Source organism: Diachasmimorpha longicaudata, chromosome 6, assembly GCF_034640455.1.
Source record: "Diachasmimorpha longicaudata isolate KC_UGA_2023 chromosome 6, iyDiaLong2, whole genome shotgun sequence".
Classification (NCBI taxonomy): Eukaryota; Metazoa; Arthropoda; class Insecta; order Hymenoptera; family Braconidae; genus Diachasmimorpha; species Diachasmimorpha longicaudata.
In genome coordinates, this window is record NC_087230.1 from 2,858,275 (window position 1) to 2,869,211 (window position 10,937).

Genomic DNA, 10,937 nt, shown 5'->3' on the forward strand with positions numbered 1-10,937 from the left:
CTGCGAATCTTATCCCGATCGGTGCTACGCAGGGAAACTGGAGGGAAATATCCGATTAATTTTGAAGGTCGAGGGGTATTTGGCTGGATTATTTTTTTCATTCCAATTTCAAACAATTAAATGTGTGGCATTTCACGTCATATAGTATGGTTTTTCACTCGTAGTTGTGGCTTCTTCAGTGTAGATGTTCTGTCTGCACAAAATACAGAGAATTGTTTCCAAATTGTGGCTTTTGTCTTCACTGTATTATTAGGAACATTATTTTTAATTTTTTGATCAATAATCTCCAAGAATTCTCCTCCAAATCTGCTCATGTCGAGGTAAAGTCTTTGAACTTTATTTTTTGTAATGACAGTTTTGGGGTTTGAAACGCGTACAAATTGTTTATCGGATATTTTCATTGCTTAGCAACAAACAGGGAAATATCCGAAAAATATCCGAAGTAAAACTCTCTTACTTGTACCACGTGACGGGAAATGCCACCATTTGATTGGTCGAAATTGGGATGAAAAAAATAATCATTAATAAAATCCCATATATCCATGGTACATTATTAAAGTTCGGCAAAGAACTGTTTGTGCGTTGCTATGCAGTTTCTACATAGCAACAGACAATGCATCAATTTCGCTAATGATGTGGGAGGAATTATATCAACTAGATTGTGATATGACAATGGAAACGCTTCACAAAAGAAATTAAATCAATTGAAAGGAAGGAATTTTGTCGATACCACGTTCTATTGATACACAAGTCAACTTCAACCACCCCAATTTCCAATGGACGATTTTTACAGTTTGTGTTTTTCTCCCATTGCAACAAAAAAAAAATTAGCTGAAGTAATCGCCCGGTTTATTCGGCTGATAAAAACAACCAGACAGGAACAATGGCAAGACTACGAAGCAGATAAAACTCTCCTCTGCACTATAAAAGTCCTTTCATTCTGTGATGAGGCACTGCATCATACATCATATAGTTGGGGATGGAAAGAAAAGAACAATCATCGAACTGTGACAACTTTTTATTTCCATATATTGAAGATATATTTTTCTATCTATACTAACAAAATGATAAAAATAGTGATCAAAATTGTTCACCAAGAAAAACTATGGAATTGCGAGGACCTATGTCAACATATTATTCAGGGTCTTCTCAATTGTGGAATTAATCAATATGAAATTATCGACGGATTATTTAATAAAACACTGTGTAGAAGTACATCTTTGAAAGATACCCGGACAATTTTACGAATGGTGTGTTCAACACTAGAAACCTATTCATGGGTTAATAATGAAGATAGTGAAACAGTCATTCAAAAGCTATTAACACTATATCACAATAGTCTCAGCCATAATTTTAACGAAAAGGAAGTGATACTGAAAAAAGGTTTTGAAATTTGTTTACTCGGTGCTATCAAACATCTATCCAATTACCATCTAATCTCAATTCTCTCACAAATGAGTTTATGGGCCCTGGAAGAGCAATTCCATCATGACGGAATAATTCTAGAGCTTACAAATATTTTAGAATTCGCTGCCCAGTCTTACAAAATGGATGTATTTGGGAATCCCTTGACGAAAGAATTATTACTTCTCCTTTTAAAAATGATATCCTCAGCAAATTCATCAGTAAGTCTCATGGGAAATCGAGTATTTCAAAATCTTATTGACAGAAAACACAATAAATTGCAATTTCAAACGATAAAATTATACTTCGAGAATATTAATTACAATTTAGAAATCAATAAAAATAAAGAGAATGGCCAAGACTTTTTAAAAAAACACCGACAAGTTATCCACCAAAGTTTTCTGCAATGTGTGATGAATCACTACACATCAAGAGTAAACCTTGAAGCCAGTTACTGCACTATTTGTTTGATAGCAATAGAAGTTCCTTGCGGATTCACTGCTGCAGCTTTAGCCTGCCTCTTAATGAACATTCAGGATTTAACTCTCGAACACTTGGATGCCAATTATTCTATGAGTTATCATGTTCATGCAATGATATTGGCAACAATGACATTGATCTGCTGGGTTCACAAAGCAAAAGTGTTTTATGCTTATGTCAACAATGTTTTAAGAGAACGAGCCCAATGGGCCCCACATTTAAATCCACCGTTAGCAACCCACTACGACTTAGCAATACATCATGTTCTTTGGGACAAACCTGAATTGTTTTTCATCGACTGGGAAGTGCGCTTTGGACTTTGGAAATGTTTTCGTCTACAAACAGGGAATGATCATAATAAAAGTAACTAATACACTTTGAGAAGAACACAAAAAAACCATCGTTTAATCTTACATATTAATTACAATGTATGCCATTAAATTAATATATTAATATAATACAATTGCAAATTGCCCACTTCTACGTTATTAAATCTTGTTAATCATGATTATTGAAATCTAGCGATTTCTCATTTTTTCATTGTAAAAGTATAGAAAATCAATACCTATTATTTTCAAATAGATAATGATTAGAAGTAATATAAGGAATACACTCTTTTTTAATGGATAAATTTCAATATTAACTCACATCTAAAACCATAGATCTCCAGCCATTTCCTCATCAGCTTGACTGGACGGCGGAATCTCCTGCTTGATCTGCCCAGTAGCATTTTCATGTTCCTCATCACTCTCAGATACTGCCAAGTCATCCTGAATTTTATCAGTACTGACTTTTTCTGCTCTAGGAGGTAAACCAGCTAGGAGAAAATCTGAGGGGTCATAATTAGGATCGACATCCATGCTCTCTTCTTGCTGAATCAATTGCTGTTCCCCAACGTAAAAACCAACGTTTCCCAACTGCACCATTGCTTCAGCAGCTTGTTGACTATCATCATCAGCAGCGACCTCTCCACAGTCTCTCATTCCACCGAGCTCAAGTGCTTCCAAATCTCCAGACTCTCCCTGCTCGTCAGCCGTGAATGGAACTTCATCAAACTCATCTTCACTGGAGAATTGTAAATCCTCTTCGAGAACATCTTTTTTTTTCGCATCCACATTTTTCGCGCTAAGTTCAGTCTCCATATCACCTTCAACATCGACAAAGTCGAAATCATCCATGCTGGACTTGCCGAACGGATTGTCTGGGGAATTCGTTTGGCTGCTTCGATATTCTGGCTCCGCAATAGTATAATTCTCCTCTTCAGGACCCAACCACGAGGAGTCCATGTCAGCTTGCTCCATTGCGCGTTGCTGAACGAGAGATATATTATTTTCGAGTTGAGTGACGTGGTCGCCGTACTCGTCTAATGTCTCTTTGCAAATTTTTACTAGCACTTCCGCGTTCCTCGTAAACGTTGAATCCTTTCCATTGTATTGAACACAATTTTCAAGAATTTGTTCGACATCTCGCACAAATTCTTGACGACTGTGGTATTTATGTGTAATTACTTTTTTAGAAATGCTTTCAAGATCCATCGGTCTTTTTATTACATTATAATAATCTTTGACCAACTTTTTGTTTACGGGTTTAAGGAAAGGCCAAGCTTCAGCCATCGTTTTGAGTTTACTACTGACGCTATCAAGGATATATGTAAGTGCCACTTGATCGTTGTCATCAAGAAGAGGATTTATCGCCTTTTCTAATCTCATTAGTCTATCTTCTTTTTCTCCAAGTCTTTCCACACATGTGTCGAGCATTCGCTTTGCCGCAACAGTTAGAGAGCTCTTTGACCCATTGTATAAATTTGAATTCTCAACGATTTGATTGACGTCTGCCAGAAACTCCTCTCTGCTCTGATATTTCTTCTGTCGAAGATTCTCTCTGATGGTTTGGAGATCCATGGGACGTTGGATAATTTTATAGTAATCTGGCACAGCTTTCGCGCTTACTGGAAATAAAAAGGGTTGAACGTCAGGGAGATCACGCATTTCATTAAGAATGCTCTCCAGAATAGTTGACATGACAACCACAGGATCAGTTCTACGTCGATTTGCCGGTCGCTGATGCTTCTTCAGATAGTCGCAGTGATCATCTCCTATTGCTCTCCGCCGCTTCTTAGCACTAACTGCTTCTTTAGGGACCTTCAGGAGAAGTGTTCGTCTCTTCATCTCTTCAGCATGCTGAAATTGACAAATGTCAATGTTTAGTCATGATGTCGAACCATTAATTATTTATAGAAATTTTTGAAAATAACTCAGTGGACCAAATTCAATTGAGGTCTTTCTGGGTGCCCTGGATTGATAAATCATTGTGGTCATCTTCGGAGTATAGTTATCTTTGCTAATAAATTAACAAACTGTTTCCAAATGCTTGTTTCACACACTATTTCCTTTTATCATGTGCAATTGCTTGATTAATTTCCCTTGAACTTCCTTTCAACCAATCTCATCAAATTTTTAACTCGTTTTAGTACTATCATCATCGTTATTCTTAATATTATTTTTTCTATACAACGCATTGCCTTGCGTATATAATGCTCCTTCTCTCTTCAATTCTTTGATAAAATATTAATATAAAATGCTTGTAGGTAAATTTGTGTATACTTGCATAACTTGGAGACATCGTATTTTAATAAACCATTAGATGACTTTAATCATATTTTAAAATCAATTTAGGGATAACGAGAAATAACGAGAAATAACGAGAATCTATGAAAAATTAATAAGGTCCTCATTAAAGGATGTCGAGCGATGGTGAATTATCTACCAATTTGCAATAAATAAAGTTGCCAATAAATGATGAATAAATAATTATACTTACTTTGATGAGTTTTGATGATAATTTAACTTTAGTACCCTCAACATTAACGAGATCTTGATCATCAGTGTTTAGTTGCTTCTCTATTTCTTCCTCCTGCTCCTCAGTCATGGCCACATTGACAGGAGTAGTTGTCAAGCTATTCTGATAGAGTGGACAGGCCTTATTGGTCCTCATATGTCCAACATTGCCACAAGCACCACATTTTAACTTCAGATCTGGTTTAAGTTTAGGCTTTTTACGTTTAGATGAAGCTGCCTCAGATTTGGGATGTTTAGAACTTAAGGAAGTGGATGGGAAGTTATTGAAAGGAAGGATACTGGTTAATGCAGTAGTTGGAGTATTGGTATTGCTACGATCGAGCATGCTAGAATTAGAAGGGAAATTGCTGAAAGAGGTGCTAGAGCCATGCGATTTATCACGCTCTTGATTCCTCTTGATTCGCCTTAATTGTTCCTGGAGTCTTCGTTTTTCTCGCTTCATCTCTTCTTTTTGTTGTTCGTCAAGAGTTGCGAACTGTTTAATAAATGTTTCATCTTTGGAGTTTCGTATTTTAATATATGTGTCAATGACTGCGGGCTTTCGTACAATTTCCACCCGAGTATATTCCTTTCCGTCAGGATCTCGGAATGTTCGGTAAATCTTCAATACCCGACCTGGCTGAGCATTAAATCCCTGCCCGTGATCCCGACTGTCCTCTTCGTCATCCTTCTTCTTCTCTTTTGTTTTTTTACCCTCTTGTTCTTGAGTCTCACCCATCAACATTTTTCTCAACTCCTGTCTTTGCTGTTCTTCTCTTTCCAATGAAAGCTGCGAGCTTGTTTTTTTATTTGATAGCATATTCTCGATGTTTTTACCCATTTCTTCTATATCTGAACTATCCTCATCTGAACTCTCACCCTCATCAGTACTGAGTACTTCAGCAGACGAGAGAACCCGATTCTGAAGGTCAAAAATTCTTTGACATTCTTCTTTATATCTTTCCTGATGCTCAGCAATGGAAAACCTATTTCCCCTCGAGAACTTGGTCATTCCTTCTTCACCAGCTTTAGCCTTTTCTGTTGAAAGAGTTCGCACAACATCGATAACTTCCCAACGCGACAATTTTTTAATTTCTTCCTCAGGCACTCCAAATTTTCGAAGAAGTGCTTTTGCATTGTTCAGCGATAATCTTCGTAAATCAGCATCTGTGCCAGTGACTGTTCTCTTGGGCTGAGCCTCTTGCTCTTCTTTACTAATTGTTGGCTTATTAGGCACTCTGACGTAGGAGAATCCCTCGCCGCATCCAGTCGGATCTGCTGGTCCCGCCAATTGCAGTAAGCATTTTCCTTTCATTGCTTGAATGTATGCCCGTGTCGTATTCCAAGGAGCTACTTTAACCTCGTCATCCATCTTCAACTGCATTTCTTCATCATCATCGTCTTGTGGAGTAAAGAGAAATTTTTCCCCATAACCAGCATCTTTCAAACGTTGTTCAGCAGCAACCATGCTGAAATAGGCACAGCACTGTTCTGGCGATACCATCGCGCGAATTTCCTCTTCACTAGGCAGACGAAAGTCTGGTTTTATCACCCACCAGTTGGAGTCCATTCCAGTTCTTTTAAAATCAGCGCATAATTTTAGACGTTTTCTGATGCTACTTTCACTATGGGAGGGAAATGCTTTCTTTATATCATCCATTTTTATTCTCCTGGGAGTATCTTGAGATTTCCAAAAAAGTCGGTAAATAAAAACTTGAAGGAAATCTCTTACAAAATTATTAGCTCTTTTCGAATTAGGACCGGGTACTTCGTAAAGTGGACACTCTTGACCTGCAACAAATAACGCATCGATTTCCCTGATGAAGTACTGTTGTCGAGTTCGAATTACCAGGAAATCGGTCTGGGGAATCTTGTGTTCGTAAATTGGAGCTCTGTACATATTATTTTCAATTGCCTGAATGCTCTGGCCTGGTGTGAGAATACCAAGAAATGGGCTCGTGTGAGCATACGCTGTCTCTCCGTATTTATATTTTTGAGGACCTTGATCCTTACCGGCTTTCCGTTTATAGTAATTTTTGACTTTGGAACACATACCAACTTGATTCATCAATGGTGGATGCTCTTCAGAAAATTCAACCAGAACAAGCTCACCATCTTTTCCTGTCAAATCCTCAGAGGTTCTCATAAAAAATACATCTCCACCCCCTGAAGCTATTCTCTCTTGCTCCCTCTGTTTGGCTTTCTTTTTAATATGTTTCAGTAAAGGAAGAACACTGTGGGGACCAGGATGAGCTAGAGGACCATGACTGAACCTCCTTATTGGGGGTCTGTGAAAGTTCCTCAAACGCATTGCTCCCATGTGAGTCTGAACAAATGGAACTCTGAGCTCCACGACAGGTGTACTATGTTGAATAAGATTTCCACCACCAACTTTCAGTCTCAATGTTGTTTCAGAGGATCGCGGCATGTAGTAAATATCATTGGAAATGTTGAAGGGATCACGGTCTGGTGATTTAGGTGGAGGTGGAGGTGCGTCTTCTTCAAGAACGTTAATTACACCAGCTTTTCCGAGAAGTAGTTTACTCTTTTTTACGTGAGGATGAGGTATTTTAACTTTTGGGGTTGGTCCATTCTCTTTGTGAAGTAAAGCAGGGTCAATGTCGTCGGGAATTCCTAAAACAATATTTTCATCGTTGGGATCTAACGTGAGTATTTTTGGTTTTGGTATTTTTTTCATATTTTCAGCATCCCAAATAACGTCATCCTCCCATAATCCATAAACAAGTTCCTCATTTTCTACTGGAAATATCGAATACCAAGTGTCATCGTAATTGTCCTCCCTCTGCTGTTGATGGTTACCTTTCCCTGGAGCCTTATTTTTTTGGGATTGCATGTGAAGAGGTGTTGAAATTTGTGATGTTGCTAGGCGTACATTCGAGCCCACTGGAACTGGAGTGCCTTTTCCTGGTTGACTAAATGCTTGGGCTGTTCTATTGCCACTAGAAGGTACCCATCCAGCTAAATTATTCTTGCTGTTAAGTTTCTGCATTACTTTATGCTTAATCTCTTCACCATTCCAAATAACATCATCCTCCCAGTGTAATTGGGACACCATTAAAAATGCATCGTCCGCAAATGGTTCCTCTTCAACTTCTGGCGTCTCTGTTTCATTAGTTGGCGGGTCCTTTTTTTCAGCCAATTTAAATCCATAATTGAAGCCCTCGCCGGTTTCGGGTACCTCCAACATATCATACCATATTTGTGCAGGCCCAAAACGCCAGTCAGCAACTTTCGGTTCCATGTCCCGATTTTCCCCGGCCTCTCCAGGCTTTCCTCCTTGTTCTTTATCCTCGATTGGCGTCAGTAATTTGACTTCATCATCAGAAGCAATAAACTCGGATGAAGGCACTGGGCCATAATTCATCTTCCAACCTTTAAACTTGGCTCTCCTATCATCTTGATCTGAACCAGAGTCTGAATCACGCGTATCATGATGCCTCTTTTTCTTTCTTCGTTTCCTAACTCCTCGCCATATCTGTGGAAGGCTGCTGGGTTTACCTGGAAGAGAAAGGAAAAGAGATTATGTTAATATGAATTCATTGATTGAGCATGTAATTGATAATTTAAAAAAATAATAATGATTAACAAGGTAATGAAGTCTAATAATAATGTTTTATTATTATTATTATTATTATTATTATTATTATTTTCATTTCTAGCGATTCGATTTATAGTATGCTTCCGAATGGATATGTACCGACCCGAGTTGATTGGGCTGGTGACATTTGCCAGGGGCCTTAGAAAGATATATTTAACCCATTAGTAACATGAACTTCAACAAAACAATAAATATTGCAACAGCCACACGACGGATGCTTTCCATCCATGCTTTCATAACAAAAATGTTATCATCATGCCAAATTTTAATTTGCTACCCCAATTATTCATCAAATTATTAAGTATAAAATACTGGAAATACGGAAAAAACTTAAAAATGGCACTAACTCGCGATTTTTATACCAACAGATATACATATTTTCATAGCTCTGTATGGTGCTCACTGAGACGAGTGTTTGAAAAAAATAAATAAAATCTGTTGATATTCAAGAAAATATATTCATGTAAAAGGTGGAATATCTGTGGAACCACTCGGCTGATTGGGCCCATCTAAAATAGCAGCTTTTCATTTTGGGAGACTTACAAATGTGCAAAATTGCTACTCGCTATCACTATTTCTTATTAATATATGGTATTTATAACATTTATGATGATAAAACCTAAAAAGGGCCATGTCTTAAAATTTTATGTAAAAAAATGTTAATATTTCCATTGGTATAGATAGGACGAGTTCGTATGAGTATTTTGAAAGAAAAAAATGAAATCCTTCCAATGGTTTTTGAGATACTGAGAAAGAACGAAATTGACAAAAGTTGCTATATCTGAGGAACTACTTGAGCGATCGAACTAGAATGACGCATCGAAGTAGGCTTTAATCATAGCTATCACCAGTTGAAGATTAAGACTTTTAGCTACAAGTTTTACCGAATTTACGTAGAATTTTCAGAAAAGTATCTGGAAAATTGCAAATTTTCCAGCACATACACCCAGACATGATATAAACAATATCGTTTTTTCCAATTTTATAACATTCTAGATAACTTGAAATTGAAATCACTGAATGGAAAAAATCGTCAAATACAGGGCTTCTATTAGGGAGAAAAATCGATATTAGCTCAAGTAAAATGTATATCAATGCCTGTTACCTGGGCCAAATAGCCGCGAGAATCTCAGGACTTTGTTCGGTCGAAAATCAGGAAAAATTTCTGTAACGTCGATGTTGGCGTATTTCGAAGGTAACATTGATGCTAAAGGTGTTTCTAGCCTCCGTTGTCGAGCAGCCTCTGCTTCCTCAGCGGTTAAAGACTCATTTTCTTCGGGTACTGGAGGCGGTGGCATCAATTGTTTATCCGATTTGTTTACATTGTCCTCATCATCGGCATCATAATCAGTAGAATCTTTCTCGGTTTTCACCTTAGCCTCCATTCCAACATTATCCTCGATTATGTCATCTGCTAGTTCACTTATCTCTGAAAAATCCTCAGCTGTTGGCGACTTGTATTGGTAATCAATGTCATCGTTCTCATTCTCATTCTCAAATTTAATATTTGAACTAACTTCTAACTTCTCTTCCAACTTCTCCTTATTTGACTCATGAGGAATCAGTTCATTTAAAAATGAACCCAGACCCAGGCGATCAAGAGATGCCAAATGTTGCTTGGCATCATTGTCGAGAATGTCGTCCTCCAACTGACCATTTTCATCGATGTTACCAAACAGGAAACCCGTTATGTTCATTCCAGTCTCATAGTCTCTATCGTCGTCATCAGAATCTCCCATTGTTCTTGTGTTTATTTGACGATAGTGTTTCTAATTATTGCGTCAAACGACCATCAACGTACACTAATAAAAGTTACAAGGCGATTTCCACCATTTTAATCACCATTAAACATTATCGATTCACTTTATAATATATATTAAATGATGCACTACCAATAATTATCGGAATTTATCATTCTATTCACCATATGCTCGTATTTATATCCCTTAGAAAGAGCATGGAGTAGCAACTGCCAGCGCAGAAGGCCACAGGCAAGGAAATGTCGGATGGGTCTAAAATAGGTACATCCGCAAATAATGGTACAGGAAGTGGCGGCCATTTTCCCCAGCAGTTTCGGGGGGGCTCCGTTTGTACTTTCTCAACTGTACCAATGAACAACTGTACAGAGAATTTTCAAACGGTGAGAGCACCGGTGTGCAGGGATTCAACTGTCGAGACAAAAATGTGGCTGTACATGTGGACCCAGCGCCACATGTACAGCTTACCTTTTTGTCTCAACAGTTGAATCCCTGCACAGTGGTGCTCTCACCGTTTGAAAATTCTGTGTACAGTTGACCATTTGTACAGTTGAACAAGTACGAACGGAGCCCCTCCCCCTTGACTCCGTGACTACATTATTTTAACAAAGGGGCCTCACATGTGGATTTTAAAGAGAGAGAGAAAATACTTGAGATTCTCTCGGCGAAATTAGACTATCTCCGAGAAAAGGTTTTATGACTTGAACGGTTTGATGAGGGACTCAAATTACACTTAGAAACTCTATTACAAAAAATTATACAAAGAATATTTTATTTGGAAGGCTTGAGTTACGTCAATAAATTGCAAGATTTATTACTTGTATCCGCTTACAATTTTCT

The 10,937-nt window shown here is 37.8% G+C and overlaps 2 protein-coding genes across 2 annotated transcripts; one reads left to right on the top strand and one right to left on the bottom strand.

Annotated features, from left to right (window-relative positions):
* Window positions 1–228: 228 nt before the first annotated feature.
* LOC135164099 (uncharacterized) lies at window positions 229–2,352 on the top strand. The gene has a single exon (XM_064124149.1). It carries the CDS (start codon window positions 777–779, stop codon window positions 2,253–2,255), a length of 1,479 nt encoding a protein of 492 aa, XP_063980219.1. The 5' UTR covers window positions 229–776; the 3' UTR covers window positions 2,256–2,352.
* LOC135164098 (transcription initiation factor TFIID subunit 1) lies at window positions 2,261–10,352 on the bottom strand. The gene is made up of 3 exons (XM_064124148.1): window positions 9,446–10,352; window positions 4,705–8,240; window positions 2,261–4,064 (listed from the first exon to the last, which is right to left on the bottom strand). Exons 1-3 carry the CDS (start codon window positions 10,077–10,079, stop codon window positions 2,535–2,537), a joined length of 5,700 nt encoding a protein of 1,899 aa, XP_063980218.1. The 5' UTR covers window positions 10,080–10,352; the 3' UTR covers window positions 2,261–2,534.
* Between the last annotated feature and the right edge of the window lie 585 nt (window positions 10,353–10,937).

Bases quoted from the DNA above. Each gene is read 5' to 3' on its own strand.
- LOC135164099 (XM_064124149.1), top strand. From the start codon at position 777: ATGGACGATTTTTACAGTTTGTGTTTTTCTCCCATTGCAACAAAAAAA.
- LOC135164098 (XM_064124148.1), bottom strand. From the start codon at position 10,079: ATGGGAGATTCTGATGACGACGATAGAGACTATGAGACTGGAATGAAC. The intron at 8,241-9,445 runs GTAACAGGCATT...TTTCTCTTCCAG, and splicing joins CTCGCGGCTATTTGGCCCAG to GTAAACCCAGCAGCCTTCCA. The intron at 4,065-4,704 runs GTAAGTATAATT...TGTCAATTTCAG, and splicing joins TATCATCAAAACTCATCAAA to CATGCTGAAGAGATGAAGAG.